The 21,904-nt window shown below is 38.9% G+C and overlaps 1 protein-coding gene across 7 annotated transcripts in view; it reads right to left on the bottom strand.

Moving 5' to 3' along the window:
• The window catches only part of LOC102303576 (myosin-10), a 67,475-nt gene that overhangs the window by 19,589 nt on the left and 25,982 nt on the right, over nucleotides 1–21,904 (bottom strand). Inside the window, exons 4-19 of one of the 7 annotated variants that reach the window (XM_042225750.1) lie at nucleotides 19,500–19,527; nucleotides 16,412–16,514; nucleotides 15,609–15,638; nucleotides 15,395–15,409; nucleotides 13,011–13,028; nucleotides 10,409–10,501; nucleotides 9,776–9,839; nucleotides 9,392–9,490; nucleotides 9,009–9,152; nucleotides 8,341–8,436; nucleotides 6,492–6,610; nucleotides 5,553–5,705; nucleotides 5,229–5,402; nucleotides 4,445–4,618; nucleotides 1,931–2,045; nucleotides 1,649–1,711 (exon numbers count right to left, since the gene is read on the bottom strand). In XM_042225750.1, coding sequence (XP_042081684.1) covers nucleotides 1,649–1,711; nucleotides 1,931–2,045; nucleotides 4,445–4,618; nucleotides 5,229–5,402; nucleotides 5,553–5,705; nucleotides 6,492–6,610; nucleotides 8,341–8,436; nucleotides 9,009–9,152; nucleotides 9,392–9,490; nucleotides 9,776–9,839; nucleotides 10,409–10,501; nucleotides 13,011–13,028; nucleotides 15,395–15,409; nucleotides 15,609–15,638; nucleotides 16,412–16,514; nucleotides 19,500–19,527 — 1,488 coding nt within the window. The remainder of the gene's footprint in view (nucleotides 1–1,648; nucleotides 1,712–1,930; nucleotides 2,046–4,444; nucleotides 4,619–5,228; nucleotides 5,403–5,552; nucleotides 5,706–6,491; nucleotides 6,611–8,340; nucleotides 8,437–9,008; nucleotides 9,153–9,391; nucleotides 9,491–9,775; nucleotides 9,840–10,408; nucleotides 10,502–13,010; nucleotides 13,029–15,394; nucleotides 15,410–15,608; nucleotides 15,639–16,411; nucleotides 16,515–19,499; nucleotides 19,528–21,904) is intronic. The other 6 variants (XM_042225752.1, XM_005934475.3, XM_042225751.1 and 3 more) reach the window with 6 other exon arrangements.

Genomic DNA, 21,904 nt, shown 5'->3' with positions numbered 1-21,904 from the left:
AGGAACATACCTAAGTATAAACATCAGCACTTTTGAGTGATTTTTTCTTAAGATGAAACGCTTTTGATTGTGGAAAAAAAAAAATCAAGGTTTTGAAGAAAAAACAATAACTTTTCGGAGGTTAGGGCCACGGCAGTGGGACGACCTGTACTTGTGAGATCTACTTGCTTGTGGGTTTGAGCAGCTGAGGTAACTTTATGACACGTTATTCTGAGTCTGAACTTCATTTAAGACCCACAACTCGAACATGATGTATTTTGACCATCACGTTCTGCTTTTGAATGACCTCAACAAAACAAACAAACAAAAACAAACTAAACCCTTCATCATCACTATCCTCTTGTATATTATCATTTAACGGCCTGCTGTGCTTAAAAAACCTCCAGTATAACAGGAAATACTGCTTTGAACTAAACCTGAAACCAACTGTTAAACAGACTCAGACTCATGTTAGCAGTGAGACATCCCTGCCTCTGCCTGTTACGATGGACCTCAGGATGTGATCAACAGTAATTCCAACAGACAACTTTACACAAGCTTCACTGACAAAACCTAAAACCTGTAAGTCTTAACACCTGATTAAACACAGACTCTGGGTCATCTCATATAACAGGTGACCTCCTTAGAGTCAGCTGATTTGTTTGGTACAGTACTGGAAAAGTCTATCAGGGGGTGGGAGCAAGTGGACTGACCCATATGTCACTTATAAAAAGGGGTGTGTCATAAGTAGCTCACCATACTACATTACAAAATGTAACAAGAAGAAACACATTTATAATAACTTATATCTTAAAAACTGGAAAAGTAACAAAAAGCAAGTATTATTCTATACAGATACCTTTGTCTATCATTATTATTCAGTAATATTATTCAGTAATGTGTCATTTCAGTTTATTCAGTAAATAAGTCAGGCTGGAGGGTGAACGAGTTTAGAGTGCCTGTAAGTTTTAATAATCACACTGCAAGAGGGAGGGATACAATATGCTGTGATTGATATTTTCCCCCCATCACTATTTATTAATGCCCCCGCAGTTAAATCATAATTACAATCACAGACTCCTGAGTTTAACCGAGGTGATACACGACCTGCTTTCTGGACCCTCCACAGTGATATGTGAGCTCAGAGCCAAAGCAAAATTCCACATCTGGTTTTAATTCTCTGCCACTGTGTCTAGGGACAGGAGGAAGGCGGGGAAATAATGTTATTAAATATTCTTCAGTAGAGTTTCAAATCCTTCATTTGCTCGTGGATGTTTCACATCACTGATGGGGGACAAAGGGAAGAATAAACAGCAATCAGACTCAGACACAGCTGCACTAGATTCCTGTTGCTTGCTTCAGGGCAGCTGGACATACAAAGATCACAAGACCCCATGTCAGCCCACTAACACACCGAAACAAATTAAAGCACACTGGTTCGACTAAAGAGAGACAATGACTATATTCTACTCTAGCTTATTTAGGAACTGGGCACTACTGCTTTTGGCTGAGACAAGGGAGCCATGCAGCCTGGAAGCAGATGGGAGCCACTGCAGCTATGACGGACAGCATTGGCTGAAGCATGAAGCACAGAGCCAGATCTGGGCGGAAATGTACCAACGGGTCACTTTCAACTATGATTCTGGCCCAGCACGACCCAGTCATTCACCTGCCGGCTCATCCAGACTAGTGACACTGTCATAGAATGAGGCCCTTTGAATGGTCTGAATCTCTACAACACAGAGAGAGAGAGACAAGGATGGGGCGCTCTTAGAAAAGGGTAAACGAGGCAGACAGCTGCTGCTGTTAGTAGGCTTCCATGACAGACATGTAGATGTGGAAAAGCAAACAGGTACAAACATAATGAACTACAGGAAGTATTAATAGAACCAGTTGGTTGTAGTTGTTACAGCTGACTTAAGCATTCAGAGATAAGTAGCTGGTACGTTACCATCCTTCCACAGTTCAGCCACAAACTTGTCAGTTGACTGATGGAGAAGTGTCGCCACGTTGTCATTCAGAGGGTCCATGTTCTTCATTAGCCACTCATCTGCCTTGTAGTCCACCTGTAAGAGTAAATAGAGGTATAGCTCAGAAAAACGCACTATTATCTATAAGACATTTTGGTTTTTAACATGAATTCATATTAAAAACAGAAAGAAAAAAAATAAAATAAAAATATCACTTTTTCCAGGCCGTATGATGAGTGGTGACCTGCTGCAAAAGCTCTCATGTTCTCATGTTCCTAGCTTTATCCTGATGTGAAATGGCTGTTTTGTTTTACAAAACATATTGATGCCAATGAAACCACGGTGGAAGGGACAGAGTTTCACAGCTGGTTATCACGGGGAACGGCCGGTGTTTGCACAATATGGACGAGCTCAGTGAGCTGATTAAGGATGAGACAGGTGAGCGTGGACTGATCGAGTGTCTGTGCAGAGTCACAGATCCAGGAAATTTGTTAGGTGTTACTCAATTAAGTTTTTTTCTATTGTCTATGTAAGTGCGCTCATTCGTACAGTATCGTTCCATCTTTCTGATACTGTCTGTTTGTCTTGCTTTATTGACATTCTGCTTCATTTCTTTTTTATATTATAATTGAAAAATAACAAAAAGCCACCCAAAAATAAACAAATTTATAATGAAGAATTAAAAAAAACGACTTTATTTCAAAGTTTAAAATATTTGGCTGCTCTGACACTAATTCCCCACCTTTGGGATAAATAAAGTTTATTTTGTTAACTTTATCTTATTTATTTGTATCTTTCTAACAGAAAAGATCTGATCATTTCTGAATGATCATCACTGACAGGTATACATAAATGATATGCTTAACCAAAATGTAATCTATTACATTTTTAACATTTGGAAGCCCATTAACGTATATCTATGTGTAAATTCTGTCTCAATCATTGTGAACTTCATGGTGAATTTAACTGTCACTATGACCTATAAGGTGTTTTTTATTCTAAAAACTTACACGCCACATTCACAGTGCTTTATTTTACCAACTTAAAGAGCTATGTAGGTGCTTTCATGCACGCAGTGATAGTATCTTGCCCAAACATTTAGACTGGAGAAGCACGGACCTCATGGGACAGGCCTCTCTACCTCCTGCAGCTTTATAAATTCTGTATCAGGATCATTTAAGCGCAGTTGGATGAGAATTGGACTCCAGAGCGAGAGGTGAACAGTTCAAGTTTACCTTTCATGGTACATTTTCTTTAACTTTCTTACTCTTCTCTTGAGAATATTTTGTGTTTTTTTGTTGTAGTCGATAAAAGACAACTACTACTATTCTTCGGTACAGAGGTTTTTCTTCCACACAAGCTTTTTCGTAGCTGGAAAATCCAACTTGAACATCCAAGTGACGCTCAACAAGCAACAGTATTATGTTGTTATGTTATTATTTTGTTATGTCTCCAAGGTCGGCACAACTTTTATTTCGGAGATATATTACAACCCAGACTAGACGCCAAGATGGTAATTCAACGTGAAAATGTTTGCTGGTCATTATTTGTATAATAAACTCCCCATTTATTTAGAATCCATTCACTTTTAAAGACCTGTAAGTCAGAATATTTCATGCTTGAAAGCAAAAACTATAAAAATGTTAATTTCCCATCTGTGCAGTTTGAAGCTAACAAAGATGCTGTTCAATAAAGAGCAACACAACCTAACATCATGTCTGATGTTAGCAAAAAATTCTCCATTTCATAGTTTGTGCATCATCTGTCACTGCTTGAATCACATGTTCCCTAAAAACCAAACACATACAAGACTTTTCATCTTTTCTGATTGTAGAAGTGTAAAAATCAAGAAACATTTCCACACCGCTCTGAGTGAGATCATTTTTCTCTGTGCACACCTGTGTTAACAACATTTGCAGCGTTTGGCTTCGTCGTGCTGCAGATTTTTCTCCACGGCAGACGTTCCTACAGCTGGAATCTTTCAGTTTTTGAAATATTGAGGCGTGAAACAACACAGTCCACACAATGATAAGCAGATGTGCTACTCTGTGGGTCTCCCTACGAGACAAATGCTGCGCTCTGTTGCGGAACACCACGGACTATCCAAACCCACTCCCTCACGATGAAATATAAATCAAGCTGTTTCAGTGTTTCCCTGAAATCCCCCCACAGGAGAAGTATGTGTCAGCGTTTTATGTGACCTCTGACAGTCAGCGACTTTTCAGGGATGAAAGAGGGATTCAGAAAAGAGGATTATGGTAAACTGAAGCATAAGTGTGATGATATCAGCTGTAGCAGCTGTGACTGTCACTCTGATTACTTTCTCACCTGTGTGGCTGAACTGAGGGATTCTTTTTAAAAGAGCTAGCTTATCATGGCCTAAAAACAAGCATCAAACATCCTGAACAGTCAGGGAGGCAGCAACAGGAACCGGCTGATTTTTATAGAGATAAAAAAAAAACAACACAAAAACCCCACAAAAAACACAAGCATACCCTGCCGGCGTAGTGAATGATGCAGAAGTCGGCCTTATCTTTGAGCTGCCGGGGCTTCTGAAACTTGGTGTGCGTGCCCTGCTCCTGGATCAGCTTGTCTACAAATGTCTTGTCTGTGGCTTTAGGGAACCAGCACTCCTCATCCAGCAGAGCCAACACGCCTGGAGGGTTCGCCTGGAGGAGTCATAACACAGGACAGGACGTTAAGACTGCAGAGAGGCTGGACAGGAATATAGCATCGACACACAAAGACAACGGATCTCATTTCGTTTTCAAAATAGTTTCTCTGGCATATTTGCCTTTAACAGAAACACGTGTCTCGCACTGCTTGAACTCTGAGCCATTTTTTTCCTGGTGTGATATTCTTCATGATATCTTCATGATATCACACCAGGACAACTACGTGAATTATTCCCCCATGCTGTCAGAAGATGTGATTTTTGGCTTTTGTTATGTTTTGAAATTTGTGGTTTGTGGCAGAAAAAAAACTCTTTAATCCCGAAAGCAACCCCCCCAAAATATATATATATATTTTTTTTTTTTGTCCAGAAAAAAGACTACTATTCTTCTGATTTAGACTTCAAGCTTTATTTCTTTATTAGGCATTAACAGGAATAAAAAGGACATTTGTTAAATAGAATGAAGCAGTGCATGACTAAAAGGAAATATTAACTATTGTAATTTAGTTGGTAAATAAGTAAAGAAAGATTAAAGTTAAAACATTCTCCAACTTCAGTTCTAAGGAGAATGAATCTAATTGACAAAAGCTAATAATGGAACTGACCGGTCTCTCGATGAGGTCGATGCAGGGCTGCAGGTCGAGGCCGAAGTCGATGAAGCTCCACTCGATGCCCTCCCTCTGGTACTCCTCCTGCTCCAGGATGAACATGGTGTGGTTGAAGAGCTGCTGCAGCTTCTCGTTGGTGTAGTTGATGCAGAGCTGCTCAAACGAGTTCAGCTGAACGAGAAGAAGATCGACACAAGCAAGAACATCATCATCACTGGAAATAATTACCAATGACACAACCTGACAACCACTAACCACATGGCAAATAAAAATAAATAGATAAACTTTGTCATTAAAGAACTAAAAGATTTAAATTCAGACCTGGAAGATCTCAAAACCAGCAATGTCCAGGATACCGATGAAGGAGGCACCCTGCCGTTTGGTTCGGTCCAGGGCTTTATTAATGCGATGGACAAGCCAGCGGAACAGACGCTCATACGTAGCTTTAGCCAGGGCCTCGACAGCAAAGTCCGCCTGCAGAGAGAAAGTGTGAGAAAAGAAGACCGTGACAAAACAATGAACAGAGAAAAGAGCTGAATGTGGCACGGGAACAACAACAACAACAAAAAAGACATAAGTGTGTGTGGGCTGAAACTAAATGAATTCTACAAACACACTTCTAGTTGCACTCACGTTTTCTTTCTGAGAATTTTTATCCGAAATGCTCGGATGACAGCTGGATCTGTATCAGTCTGCAGGACTACGGCACTTTAAATTTCCAATGCTTCATTTAACAAATGAATGTAGAAAAGTTCAAAATAACATTCTTTATGCTTTTATTTTTTTAAACTGTTTTGACTATAAGCTTTCATTATTTTGACTTCCCTGACTTAGTGCTTTCACCAATGCCTCACAGCGAGAGAGCCCTGGGGTTGCGTATAAGGAACATAAGTTACAAGTTTTACAACGTTTAGTATGCAGAAGCAGCCGGAAACTATGCTTTACAAGGGGTTAGGACGAGGACCCACACAGACTGAGGAAGCTGTTGTAACAATGATTTGGAAAAGGCCCAGGTACAGTTCATCTAACACTTTGTACACACGACCTGAAGCAGAATTTTAACCGCATGAGCTCTGGATGCCCCCTTAACTCATCTAACAAGACAGCTGTATTATGCAGCTATCTAGCAGAAAAAACACAAATGCATTTTTTAGTTAAACAATCAATATACAGTTAATCTGTTACCAAAGATCTCAAGAACAAAAGAGGAAACACATTACATTAGTCAATAGAAAAACCCCCAAAACAAAGCAAACTGACCTGCTCTTTAGTCTGAGCTTTCTGGACGTAGTCTCTCCCCACTTTGATCCTGGGAGTCAGGATGGCTCTGGTAAACTCCATTACATTCATCCCCAGCAGATGGCAGAGCTTCTGAGCAGCTGGAGAGCAAAACAACTTCACTTACATCAGAAGAAAATCAGTCCTACAGTGGATTTCAACCTGCATGCACCTACAGTCCACGATATAAAACAGAAAGCAGAAATTACTTAATGTGTAGGAACCATTTATAGTATCAGGCTCTAGGTTCTTTGCTGTGGCTCAGGTGTTAAAAGTGGGTCATCTGCCAATCAGAAGGTCAGTGGAGTTTAACTGTGTGAATGTTAAATAAAGTGCTTGGCTATTGATAAAAAGCACTTTATGAACGTGTGATTGGGTGAATCAGAATCATGGTAGAAAACACACTTAGTAGAAAGGTGCAACTCACACTGTTTGCCATCTAAACGTGTTTCTTTCTGCTGTAAATTCGAGCATTTTCACCGACAGGATATCTGATCTGTGTGGATGGACTTGGGCGATTCAGGAAAACTGCAGTTTTGTTCTCTGTTGCTAATGAATGATATTGTTTTTATAGATAACCTGGTGAAACTGTATTAAAGGCTAAAAGTTTCAGGTCATTAGGATCATGACTAATGTGAGTGACTCTGCTAAGCTGTGTCACCAGCTGAACCTGTGTGTTTGTGGTGTCACTGACTTTTACAGCCTTTTTCTCGAATTAGATGAAAAGTAATCTGGCTAGCTGTGCGGCTATCTATAATAGTATGTGACACTGTAGCACTGCTTTTTTATGTTATTTGCTAATTACTTACTTACTAATTAGCAGGCACCACCTGAGTGGATGCAACTTGCTCACCAAGCTTGAGAGCATTAGTTCATAACAGAGTACTTCATTCATCCATTCACCCAAATATGCTCCCCGCTCTCTTTCTCATGAAGTCGGCAGCCACAATTCCCAACGCAAGGCTTTCATACACAACCTATATTTCCCACAGTATTTTAATTTGTGTAACTGTGGCTCGTACCTAATAGAAATCAAACATGAAGCAGAAATTATTAAATGCGTAGAGGAAAAAAAGTTTGGTTTTCAAGAGTTACTCGAATGAGACACGGTTTTTCCCCAAAACTACTTTAGCAGCACTGTCTGAGTATTAGATCATCTAACTGATATATAAACAGAATATATAATCTGTGAAAAAACATAGGTGAGCTTTGCTGTTTTCTTTTAATGACTAATATTAAGATTTACTACAGTTTTCATGAGAAATGTTTCTGGAACAGTGTTATATTTTATGTGGCTGGAGCTTGTGGAAAAGTAGAAAAAGCAGAATCCGTTCTAGACTGACTATTTAAAAAAACACAACAAAAAAAACATCTGCTTCAGTCCTGATTTCTGCTGTTGAATTTGGAAATATCTAACTGAACTGGATCGTTGGCATCAGACTCATCCTCTCCCCCCGTATCGCTCTGTTAAGTGCCAAATATGCAGTGCCACATGTGGAGGAACTGGAAGGCTGTGCCCCATTTCCTTCAGGAGTAAATCCTCTCAATGATGTGGTTTAATGGCAAGCTGACAAGGCGCAGGGAGCGAACAGACATAAATCACAGGCCCCTCTGAGCTGTGGATGAGGGGCACAGCGTGAGGGAGGTGCACAGTGAAGGAGAAGAGCTGAAATATATATGAGAAGAGGAAAAGCAGCAGGAGGAGGAGGGTGACCTGACCCCTGAGGTTATAGAGCAGATGTGTGTGTGTGTGTGTGTGTGTGTGTGTGTGTGTGTGTGTGTGTGTGTGTGTGTGTGTGTGTGTGTGTGTACACAATTCTGGGATACTTACCGGTATTATCAGGCATAGAAGCTTGGTCACTGTTCCTCTCCTTCTTAAAGACGATGTTGCCAAACTGAAGGACTGAGGACACCACTTTCAACATGGCTACAAATATCAGAATCCAGAGAAAACAAAATTACTTGAGTATGACATCATTTTACTTCATTAACTATATTTAGAAAGTTAAAAAAAAAAAAAGGGCAAGAAGACTCAGATAACTTACAAAACTAGTAATGAATAACACCCAAACAGCAGAAAAATGACTGTTATTTCTAAACAGTGGAATACAGGCTGAACACATCCAACACTTCACTGTTATACCAGGCAACTTACTTTCATCAATTTATTGTGCTGTCCAAATTAGCTAAAAGTACAATACCACAGAAGGAGCCACATGTTTATTATGTTAGCAAACATGAACATTTCCAGTGGTTCTAGGTTTTCTTTCCTGATTATTTCTAAGAGAGGGGAAAATCATGTGCAGCTTAATCTGCAGTAACCCAGGTTTTAACTGTTTTAATTTGCTGAACCCTCAAGTCGCAGAACTGAAGAGAGCTGCTGTTTCACTGTAACTTAAACCTTGAACCAAATTATTGCTTTACCAATCAAGCAAAGGCAAACTAACTAGTGTGAGAGTTTTAATGCATGTTTATTTTATTGGGTTATTAAAAATATACCCAGAATCTCCTCATGGCCAAAGCTCATGATGTGCATGGCCTCCATGGTCTCATGGAAGTTGTCTTTGTCCTGCTGGCCTGGGATTGGGATGTTACCATTGGACAGGAAGCGGTAGTTGTTGAATCCTTCCAAAAGCAGGTCCGCTGTGGTCACAAGACAGGAAAACAAAACAAATTTTACCCCCAAAATGATTCACATGGACTTCACACAAAATTAGGCCATGACAGAGCTACTGATAACATTAGGAACAATAAGGCGTAATAAGGTGTCTAATTTTAATGCTGTATGTACTGTAAAATAGCATAAACTATGGTTGCGTTACACAAAAATACAATCCAAAAACAAGCCACGGTTTAGAGTTATTGAAACTCGGACTGCTCACATTTGAGGTGCTCCCCGGCTCCAGCCAGCAGCTGATAAAAAACGTGGAAGGTACGCTCATCTTTGGCTTGACGAATAGCTCTGGATTTTTCCAGTAAGTCTGGCACAGAAAGTCAAGAAAACCAGATCTGTTTGGTGGGTCAGTATGCCACATATCAGGCTTTGGGATTATCTGGTGTCCAAGGTTGACAAAAGGAGTCGCTGAGATAAATAAACACACGCTAAACTAAATGAATATGTATAGCACATGAAAAAGTTAAACATTTTATACAGTTCTTTTTCTATGGTCCAGACTGAGATCACAGAACAAAAGTATTCTTACTTCCAAAAAAACTGAATTTAAAATTCCCCATTACATGAATACTTCTGTTTTAAAACAGGATACAGGTTTCAATGTTGGCCCCAACGATGTATCCAGTGACATCAAAGTTGATCCGGATGAATTTCCCCTGTCGAGATTAACATAAGATAACTTTCAGGAAGTGCACAAAACAACACGAGCGGCATTCAATCGATTACATAATGGCTCTTTTATAACGCACAGTGAGGCTGTGGGAATCTGCACTGATGGTAGCAGAATAATGTACCAGGACTCAGCGTGAATCCTTCAAAAGCATGAGTAATGCTTAGACTGAGAGGCTGATTATTACATTTTATCCAGTAGAAAGCAATGCAGGCCGTCACTGATATTTCTCTAATAATATATAATTATATTTTAATTATAGGGGAAAAAAAACAATTTGAGAAAATAATTTGCTATAGAAACACATGAGACAACTGATCCTTTTTGTCTATAACTGAATAAAAGCTGCCTTAAGTCCCAGCAGGTCCGGTATAACAAAGGTCTCCTAAACGATTAGCAGGCAACAGTATCGAGATAAATGGCCTTGTCTTGTAAATTACCGTTACAAGACATAAACACATTTGCTAAAACTCATCTAGGTGCCAACGCAGGATCAGTAAAAGTGGTCCTGAGGCGGAAAAAAATCAGTTTAGCTGATCATTTTTCTGTACTTACAAAACGTGATGAGTTGTCGTTCTTCACAGTCTTTGCATTCCCAAAAGATTCAAGGATGGGATTGGCTTGTAAAAGCTGCCGTTCCAGTTCACCCTATCATAAAAAAGGAATCTTTTGTCACCACATCAAGGTCAACACACAAAACGTATAAACTTATGAGAAGTTTTCCACTGACGATGAAAAGTCAAACATAGACATGCAGACAAAGGCAGAAGATGTCCGAAGACTTGGTTTATACAGAAAAACGTCACGTTACCGCCATAGAGTTAAACTGAACAAACAAAAGCCACAGAAAAGATGACAAGTGTCACGGTTGGACAAAAGAAACAGGTCTACAGATGATTATTCGTGTGTCTGGTAATTTGTAATTTCTTTGCCTCTTAGACTTTAAAAAGAATAAAAGTAATGTAGTGGTGGGTTAAAAATAAAAGAAAGGAAAGAAAATTAAAGTAAATCAAGTAAAAAATTTTTTATCATTTTGAATTAAAAGGTTTTTTAATTGTATTTATTTTGTTGTCCGCACTAAATGAGCCCGGTGACACGGAGCCATACAAGTTTCCAAAAGTTTCAAACTGCAGGTGAATTTAGGTCACATTTCATCCCTTTTTATCAAAAAGACACAATGTGACCACCACATGAAAACATAAAATCATACGTGACAGAAAGTCTAAATCACTTTATCCATTTAGTAATTTTATGGCAAAAACAGCTTTCATACCAGTTCTCAGTCAATAAACCAGCTCTAATGTTTTAGATTAAATATTCTTTGATTGGTTAAAAAGTTCTAATTAAACAGTTTTTCTGGTTTATTACTCTATAAATGCACATTTTTGAAGTTCTGGATGAAAGCACCAGCTTAAACATCAGCTGTGATATTTAATAGATTAAACAATGGTTTAAATAATACAGTCTTAATGAAGCTACTTTCAAATACTTCCACCTTTAAAGTCCTTTTATTTTGTCGCATTTAAAACCTTTAATAGTTTAAAACAAACAACAAAGTCTCTGCTGACATGTGGTATGCAGCCTAACCACTTTGTTATGAGATCACACTCAGGCTTTTGGACTTTTTGCACAGCCTTAGGCAGATAAAAAGTAAGTTTGAACTTCAAATAATGGAACTGAAGATGACTGATGTGTCTGTAGCTTTCGAAAGAGACGTTTTATCTTTTTGCTTTGACGAAAGCCAGAAAGCCATTTTATCAAATCAGGAAGAATGTGTCCACAACACACAGCAGACACGGTTTGCTTCTTTTTTGTCAAGCTGGACACTTCAGGAAGCTGAATAAATAAATAAGTGACTTATGCAGATGTTTAGACAGGTGTTTCCACTGTGTTTCCATCCAAACCATATTGTTGGCTTTGTCGTGTCTAAAGGAGCCAAAGACAGTTTCTTCTGCAACGTTATTTCTCTTCTTGTGGCTCAGAGGAATATTTTCCCATTACGACAGAAATAGCTGCGTGCGCTGAAGGTTTGAGTGTGTCTGAGGCCATTTTCCACTGAAGAGAATTGAGGAATCAGCACTGCGCTCAGAATGTGAGACATGTAATGTGATCTTTGGCCTAAGAGTTAAATGTGCTGCTTTTAATTGAGTTTTTGAGCAGCTGGAATGAAGCAGGGCTGAACTGGATAAACCTGGTCTCTGTCCATCAGCGGCGTTGCAGCCCACAGACGGCACAGGGTTCAAACCGAAAGCCTTTGTTTCTATATAAACACAAGCGTGTGGTGCAACTTGGTAGTTAAAATTGTTCACTGGCAGCCTTTACATCTGTGTGGTCTGCACACACAAACAAAGAGCAGATTACAAACATCAGTGGGGGTCCAGCAGCAGCATTATGAGCTGACCCACATTCCTCTTGTAAAGTGAGCACATGTGATATCTGACAGCCAACGGAGCTGGCTCCTCCACTTTAAATGACCATTTACTGCATAATTTTGATAAAATGAGTCACCCATAATCAGCCAGCACTCAAAAAATAAGAGATCTTTTTTAAAAATAAAAAAAGTTCACTGTGTGTGCTTTGGCTCAGTACTTTGGAGATTTAGTGGACTCAGAAAGGATCAGTCGCAACTGTCCCAGTAAATCTTCTGGGGCAGAGGCCAGTTGTGGCTATGTTTCCACAGCTCAGCATCTGCTTTGGAGGTCACAGGGCCAGACAAATATTGCAAGTTCCTGTTCTCACCAACAACGAGAACACCGTACATGTGGGGAACGTATTTGGACCAGATTCTTAGGCTGCAAAGAGGTCAGAAGAGGTTCTGTGCTAGCCGCTAGTTCAGTGATAAGACGAGATGACTTGAAAGCCAGTGAACCACTTCAAATGTCCTCACAGTGTCAGCACTGTAAATGTTGCACGTGTGTTACAATAAGCAGAAGCTGCTAAATTAGTAAGAACAAAACAGTTGAGCTCATGCATCCAAAAGTTAAAAGTATCCAAATATAGCAGCTCAGTGAAGGTTTAATGGAAAGCATCTACTGCACAGCCTCAGGGAATATTTAGTTAGTAGTGGGTTTATCTAGCCAGTGGAAACAGAGTGGGAAAAGCACCCCTTTTATTTTGTAAGTGAGGTAAAATAGGTGAGAAACTACATACTACTCACATAAAACAGGGGTCCACTCTGTAGGATATGGGGAAATTCAGTAGTTATATTAATGATATTTATTTAAAAAAAGTAACACATTTTATTAATGTTATAGGCACATCTATGCACAACCTACTGCAGTCTATGGATGAAAGCTGCAGCACAGATCATGATAGCTTATCCTGGCTCTCGAGACCCAGAGTACTGCTGATGTTCAAAAGATTTAATTTAAGTAAATTTATGACCATCTGACCCCCTCAGAACCAGCTGATTACTGTATTATAATAGCAAGAAGCCATTCACAAATGTACCTTTATCCTAGGAGTAGTGTCTGAGTTTTAGCCAAGTATTATATTTAGTATATGATATTTATATGAATCCAGTGAGTCGTATTTAAAAGATTTTTAAAAAACGCACTGAAGGCTCCAAAATTGCGAATGTTACATTTGACTATATTAGAAAATCGTTTTGACAACGAAGGAAGAAGAAGGCAAACTTGGTATCAAAATGTAGATAAAAAAAGGAGGCTCGTGTTTATAAGATATAACCTGTTTATAACATATTCTGAAAGTTTACCCAAAATGCACTTAATGATCTTCTCTACACTGAATATAAGAAAAGCAAATAAAAGAACCAGAGCTCGTTTCTGTCGCTCCATGTCAAAGATATTAAACTGGTGCAGATTTGGCTGTAGATGAAATCGTGCTGAACAAAACAAAAACACTTAAGCTTTCGACTGTCCCACTTGGTGTGGTGGTAAAATTGATGTGGGTTCAGTTTAATTTACCTTAACTATGTTTTTTGTTCTTTTATTAGCCCTGAAAACATCATCTCCTTTACCCATAAAGGTAGGAGAGCTAAAAAGTGGTGGGATAAGTACACAATACACACACAGCACACAATAACTAAGTAAATCAGCTGATTCTGAGCGGCTCAGATGAGAACATTTTTCCTGGTTAATTTTACATGGAATGACGCAGCTGTGACCTGAACGTCTGGTATTTTGGAACAAAGTCACAAAAGACACGAGGACATGAACAATTTGCAGGCTGTCTGGGTCATGATGACCAGGTCAGAAAATCAAGTAATTTTGGTAAATGTGCTAATCATAAGCTCTTATGGTGACATCCTTTAAAAATGAGGAAGGTCTCCAGCTCTTTCTTAAAAAAGCAGACACAGACATATATTTTTTTAACTATGTAAACATATGAATACAACTGAAATACAATGTTTAAATATGACAAGATGACATTCAAGGCTTATTATTTGGCTACAACTAGGGCTGCCACAAACGATTATTTTGATAGTCGACTAGTCACCGATTATTTATGCGATTAGTCGACTAATCAGATCATCATCCACTGGACGTAAAACTACAGCTTATTGCACCAGCAGCATCTGCTCTTATATTATATAACTATCATTAGCTTACAGCTTTAAGCTTTTAAGGTGCTTACTAAAAATAAAGACAAGATGATAGTTTATTCAATTTTAATGAAATTTGCAGATTGTTTCGGTAAAGTTTAATAAACTCCTTGCTATCTAAAATATAACAGGACACCGGAGTATATTCTCCAGCATCTCACACTTCTGATAATCAGCTGTCTGCTTGACGTTTATTCAGCTGTGTAAAAACTATAACTTTAATCTCAGCCAAACCGATTTACTCAGGAACAAATAAAATACTAAAAAAAAAAAAAGCCAAACAACATTTTTAATTTATCTAAGTGACTCATATATATTTAACCTGAGTCGCGAAAGACGGCAGTGGGTTTGAAAACAATTTGCCGGGAGTCCGGCCCCCGGCTAGCTATCGAGCTAGTGGGTAACAGACGTCTCCGAAAACGTCGGAGCGCTTTTGAAAATATGTGGTGTCCTGATAAACTGAGCCGATATTTGAGGTTTACACAGCTACATTCTCGCCTGAAAATATGTTAAACGTTTATTTTGTGACCCAGAAAGAATAATAAGAGTAATATTAAAACTAACTAGCTACCACCATTGTTGGAAACTAAGCTGGGCCGCGCTATGAATTCTGGGACACAGCTGCTTCTTCTTCTTCGGGGTTTAACGGCAGCTGGCATCCTTGTACATGCAGTGCTGCCATCTTCTGTTTCAGTCCGTTATTACACTCTTAAATCCTGCTATTATTCCTGCGTCTTTTGCGATCTTACAAAGCTTCAAACGACACGTCGACTATTAAATCAGTCGTCGACGATTTTGATAGTCGACGTAATCGTGACTAGTCGACAAATCGTGGCAGCCCTAGCTACAACAACAAATAAACACCACATACACGTGACAATGTTTCAACCAGTGTCAATCACAGTAAAACAAAGCACAAAAAAACAAACACATTTAAAGAAGTCTGCATAATCATGCCACTTTTAAAGTTTACTTACAACTGCATTTTGTGCCTGACAGAGAGAGAGACAAAATATCTGCTAAATAAGATATCTTCAGTGTTAACACCAGGCAGCTTACATAAGTGTGAAAAGTAAAAATCGCTGACACCATTGGATGAACTCAGATATTTTATTAGATTAGTGAATATTGTCTTAAAGGTTAGTGTGGCATGCATGAGAACATGGAGTTTAAGAAAGCATAAAAACTTGCCTGTAGTTTCACTGGTTTGGGTGATTCTGGCTGTTTGTTACAGATAAACAAATGTAAACTGTTAGACTGTGTGCACAAAAGCTTTACAATCACAAGCACCTCAACAACAACCCCACTTTTTAAAAAACATCTTTACCTCAATCACAGCATTTTTCTAGCACTGTATTAGTAGGATAGCAGTGGAATGACCCCTCCCTCCCCCTTGTAGGTTAATTAAAAAAAAAAAAAAAATCAAAATCCACTTTATGAGCAGAATCTAAAAAAGGGGTTTCAAACATGCACCAATGTGATCCATTCGGCACACTAGATGGCTTTATATGAAAACTGCACTAAAGGACTTTTGCTGCGATTCCAGGAGAAAAAATGTGTCAAAACCTAAAAGCATTTCTGGATCTTAATAAGTTGCTTGAACCAAAAAAAGTTGCAAAAAAGTTGCAAAACTACATGTGAAATTTTTGCACCTTCCAACTGCCATCTGTATAATCTTCAGTGATTAACAAATTACTGATGTAAGGTTTATGCCACAGCTTCTCTAAATTAACACTACTGGTAACAACCAAAATCATCTGTTATGTTAATCCACCTGTATGTGCAAGCTCTCAGAGAGGTCTAGTGTGCCGGCTCAAATTTGGGTGTAAAAATGTGAACTCAGTTTGTCATTTGCCAAATAAAAAAGAGAATAACTTTGAGATGAGTTTGATACCCCTGATTTAAACTGGTATTACATCAGGTTTTCATTTAATTAAGGACTAAAAAGAAGCATGAGAAGAATTACAAAATTGGTGAGACTTGTTAATACTCACGGGAATGTTGTGATCTTTTCTTCCTTTGTGCGAGGAGGCAACATGTGCCAGGTACTGAATGACCTTTTTTGTGTTTTCTGTCTTACCGGCTCCCGACTCACCTCTGCAAAGCAAAGCAACAAGACGATACAAATAAAAGAGTAACCAGAAAAACTAAAACTGTCACGGTGCGGTCATTTGATGATTATAAAAGACAAAAGGCAACCAAATGTTTGCTGTGTGAGGACTCAGCAAACAAAGCAAGACAGCTGAACTCTGGCTTGCTTTGTCTGTTTCTCCTTTTAAATAACTGTTAGATGTACTTTTACATTGTAGGCTTTCTTATAGATCTTTTGCTACCTAAAATCGGGTCAAGGCCACATGCTTTCTTTCTTTTTAAATAACTTAAAATACATATTTTACTTGCATAGGGTTAGCATTAGGGTTAGGGGCACTTATCAGGGTCACTGAAGATTTAGATCTCAGAAGGTTAATACTTAGCCTACCATGAACTCTCCATGAACTCACTGAAATTTAAATTGACATGGGAATTGTTAATATTGTTGTATTTAAGGGTCAGTGGATCTGGACAAGACATTTGACCACATTCCTCAGGGTGTCTGTGTGGCGCGCTTCGGTATCATGTTTCAGGCCCTCAAACCATTCGGTCCCTTCTGCAATCATAGCGAGAGCTTGGTTCACATTACCAGCGATATATCTGACTTGTTGGGTTGGGTGCTGGACTCCGCTAGAGCTGCTACAGATTCTGTTTGTATTTTCATAACATCATCTGCTTTTTGCACATGACTGGAGCAGCAACAGTTTGGGTTAGCAACAGCAGTGATGCCAAAGCCGACCTGAGTGTTAATGCGAAGATGCCATTTTACTGTTTAATCTATGTGCACGGCCTTATCTATACCCAGGAGCTCTAGGTAATCACCAAAAGAATGAGAAATGAGCTTCCTGTCTGGGCTCTCTCTTAGAGATTGGGTGAGGAACTCGGTCAGTTGGGAGGGGATAAGAGTGCTCCACATCAAAAGGAGCCATTTGAGGTGGTTCAAGTATTTGATTAAGATGCCTTCTGGGTGCCTCCTAGGTGAGGTGTGTCAGGCATGTCTAACTGGGAGGAGAGACACACCAGAGGAACTGGAGGAGGTGGCTGGGGGAGGGAGGACTGGGCATCTCTCCTGCTCTCACAATCCAGATAAGAAGCAGAAAATAGATGATTGCTCAATACTTTTATAATTTATGCTAACAGTTTGAAATTTTGGTTTCTATTCTTTCTTTCTTTTTAATTGTTTTAATTAGTTTTGTCTGGATATTGTGTGTTTGTAAAACTTTTGATAAGCACTACAAAAATAGAAATTGTGCACTTTAGACCGTTTTGTGCACAGCTGAGTGTTCGTGGTTAATAGGTTAGACAAGAACTCTTTTTCACTACAACAGCACAAATATAATCTCGGACTAAACTAAACACTGCTACATAAGTACTCCTGTTTATCTTTAAACTATATTTTTAAGCATCAGTCCACTTCAGCAGCTGTGGTTGCTGGCAGGCCTTTCACTGCTCTATCACACAGCTACCATGGAACGAGGGGAAAAAAAGAAAGAAAAAAGCTGCTGCAAAAACTTTGGGGAGCAGTTTAGATTTAGAGCATACCTGAGGTTTTACAGTAAGTGCAAATCTGCAAAAACCAAGTATGCACAAAACTATAGTTTTCCTTTCAGACTTGGCGAGCGTGATGTGGCTGGGAGATGGGGAGAGAGCAGTGGGTAAGTCTTGTCAGTCTTGTTAGGTACTGTGAACAGACAGTAATCGTGGGGAGATTGCGTCAGTGTGCTTGTTGTTGGCCTTGGACTGCTGGGTGTGATATTTCTCAGCTCCTCCACAATAAAACCCCCCCACTGCTGACCTAACCGTAGCTTATGAGATTTTAATGTTTTTTATTATGCATACAAGTGTCAAAACCTTTACCACTGTCCACAATTTGCGGCACATTTTAATGTCTGTCTCCAAGCAAACTCCAAAAAATAAAAATCATTGTTGAATTGCACAAATATACAAAATGCCTTTCATTAAAACTTGAGGTAGATCAACTGTCTTTGACTTCATTGAGGGGAGTCAGTTAGATGGATGATTATTTTCAGGAATGTGCTGATATAACACCGACTATATCGTTGTTTCAGGTTATTCTTTGGCAGCAGACGGTTGCCCTCCATAATCCCAGTACAGCCAGATGTTTCCCTCTGTTAAGAGGAAGCTTTTTTCTCCACACTGTTGCCCGTTTATAGTCTGTGGATCACACAGTTATTCCCTGCATTACTTTCGATTCTTTATCTTATAAAGTAAAGAGCAAAAGTAAAATTATTGTACATAAAAAATGAACTGATTGACAGGGTGGCAACTTCAGACTTGGCTTATCTTTTATAGAATTGCTCTCTTCACTAACGCAAAATGTAGAAAATAGTAAGTTGCGCAGCAGCTGAATGAACAATTATGACACCAAACCATGCGAGGTGTGTAATTTGTTGATACTGTATTGGAATTAAGGTTGCAGAGAGCCTTTGTAAATTACAGTTCTTTTAGTTCAGTTCAGTTTTGTAAACCCTTGTTGCATGGCTTATATCTTGATACCTTCTCTGGCATTTTCTTTGGCTTCATTCCTGTCATCAGCAGCCACTTGTCAGTGAAATGACGCCAGAGGACTGTGAAGCAGAAATGTCAGGCATTTCTCAGACCCACACTTCTTTTAAAGCAAGCTTCTCAGTGACACTGAGCAGGCTATTGCTTCTTGTGAGAAACGTAAAAAGTGTCCAGACCCTGAAGCAACTCACTCACTTTTACTGCCCTTTTCAACTCATGTAATTGCAAGTAAATGCATTATTGTCCGTTTCATTTAATTCAGGCAAAAGAAGCAACAGAGAAATACACTGCAAGACAGTTTCCATGTCTCCTAATGGAAAGGAGACATTAATTTAGTCCAGGTGGTTCAGTTTGCCTTGCAGAAGAATGTGTCGTGCCGGTGTACGTCAGATGATTTTAAAAACAGTAGCTCTGTTATGTTGAAATAAGACCAGCCAAATGGTCTTAAATGGTCTGTTTACTCACGTGCAGAGAATGGACTGGTCCTCTCGATCTGTGGAGACAAAGGGGGAAAAAGGGGGACATGACACATAAATGAATGCTAGGTAAAATATTATGAAAATATTATGAAATCATTTATTGCATAGTATTTATTATTATTATTATCATTAAATATACAATATATTTCACTCTGAGACAGACATGAGTTTCCAAAATTCAAAGTCCTCACAAACTGTCTGTTGACCACATTTAAACAATAAAAATTGATGAATGTGAAATTTTAGGGAGTTGGAAGCAGACTACCTACCAGGTGAACCCAACAGCAAACTTGTAACTGCGTTATTTTATAAAACTGTGCCAGCTGAAAATCATAAAAATCACAAGTCTAACACAAGAGCTGAAACTGACATTTCAACCCGGCAACCCTCACTGAGTTTAAATGTCTCCTTTTCAACTGTGTCCCAGTAACCACAGGTTATAAAGACTTTCAGACAAACCATATTATAATGAAATAGTGTATATGGTTAGAAAAACTACTTGTCATATTTGTACTCAAATCTCAATTAAGGTGCTATTTATGAGTAAAGTGACCAGAAAAAGCAGGGCCTGTTGGGACTGACTGCATAAAGCCCCATTACACAAAGTCTCAATTAATGTGCTTGCATTAGTTTGCATGGTGCTGAGGTCAGTCTGTACTTTGCGGTCGTGTGGCAGTAAAATAAAATGACACCTTCGGGGTTGTGCGAGTTTATAGCGTCTCATGAGCTCTGAGTGAGACAGCTTCAGGCAATAGAAGAGAAATTAATGATGATAATGATGTCATGGGAAAATACTACTTTGTCCTCCCATCAGTGCCTCCTTAGGGAAACAGTCTCCTCTCCAGTTACACTGTTGTCTGATTGCTTAAAGTCCAAGGCTTAGATTTGAGTCACTAGACTCAGACATGGTGTGTTGTTTCTGCATAACTTAAACTAAAACCCAGAAAATCTGCGTCACTGACATCACAATCACCAAAGGCTGTTATGCAAAAATGAAGAAAATAGCAGGATAAAGATTATTTATTAACCTTGGCAAACAGTTGTATTATATTGGAACAAATTTAATTTGACAAACACTATCTCTAATTTTAATTTACAATTAAAAATTTGATTTCGAAATTCTGGTTTAGCTCCCTGAGGCAAGCAGATGACCCATATGTCAGAAGGCTAATGCTGGGGCCAGCACCAAGGCCATTACTGTCTTCCCTTGGTCTTTCTCCTAGCACCTGGTAGTGCTTAATGTGTTATTATATTTGAAATGCACCTACGAACTGTTTGCCATTGCCAATAACTGCACCAGATAATGCTCACACATCATAACTCTAACATAACTATCCAGTCATTTGGGCTTTCGGAGCAATCTTTGAATATTTTTTGCTTGGAATGCTTATCCCAACAAAATGAGACTAATCCAAGTTATGTAACAAGAGAATAATCCAGAAGTTTTAATGATGTAATCACAACATGGTACCAAACTATAAGGCCACAAACTACATCTCACCTTATTAAACATGCGCAGAAAAAACATTATCAGCTGATTGGTTTGAAAGTTTGAAGAAGACTGTTCTATCTTCTTTCATTCTCACTAAGGTACGTTCTTGTATCTCTTGATGAGCAATAACTTGTTCATTAAAGGGTCCAATCTCTGAGGTCGTTAATTCTGTGACTGAAGTGCAAAGTCTGCACGTTTGTTAAATGAAGGACTTAACACTGACTGATGATTGGCAGCTGATCCATTAGGAGATTGAGCTGGGTGAAGAAAGCCATCAATAACTCAGGGAAAGACTAATCTTTTTTTTTTAGTTAAACCACAGCTAACTGAATGAGCTGGCCCTGGCTTATCCAAAGAAAGGTTTTCTCTGAAATAATTCAGCAGCATAATGTGACTGCTCTAAGCACATTGCAGGAAAACACAATATTAAAGTATAATTTCTCGTACATGAATACACTGAATACTAAAACCAATACCAATGTTTGGAAAAATCCAACATTGCAAAAGAGAAATGTGACGTCAATCATAACCTTTTGTTCTTTTTGTAGCACTTTCATAAGGACAGGAGTTGCTGCTAAGAGAAACAATTTACACCCCTGAAAAAGCAAAAGACAAATTATAAGTTTTTTCCTTTGTCCTTCTTTTCCAACTGTTGAAGAAATTTGACGTGCCATCTGGAAATCTTTATGCATACTTTAGAGATGCCTGTGGATATCGACCTAGTCACAGACAAGTGTCTACAGCTTGTCCATTGTGTACATAGGCCAGCAAGACCGCTCACGCAAGTAGAAATTGTGCAATCAACCAAAACCACACCCTACCACAAAGCACATCAGCAGTAATGACTTTAAAATGGAAACTACATGCACTAAGAATAATTTACACCATAGATCCCACTC

Source organism: Haplochromis burtoni, unplaced genomic scaffold, assembly GCF_018398535.1.
Source record: "Haplochromis burtoni strain Fernald_Lab_line unplaced genomic scaffold, NCSU_Asbu1 Contig_181, whole genome shotgun sequence".
In the NCBI taxonomy this organism is placed as follows: Eukaryota; Metazoa; Chordata; class Actinopteri; order Cichliformes; family Cichlidae; genus Haplochromis; species Haplochromis burtoni.
Note: the sequence above shows the minus strand (reverse complement) of the source record. Positions and strands in the feature narration are given on the sequence as shown.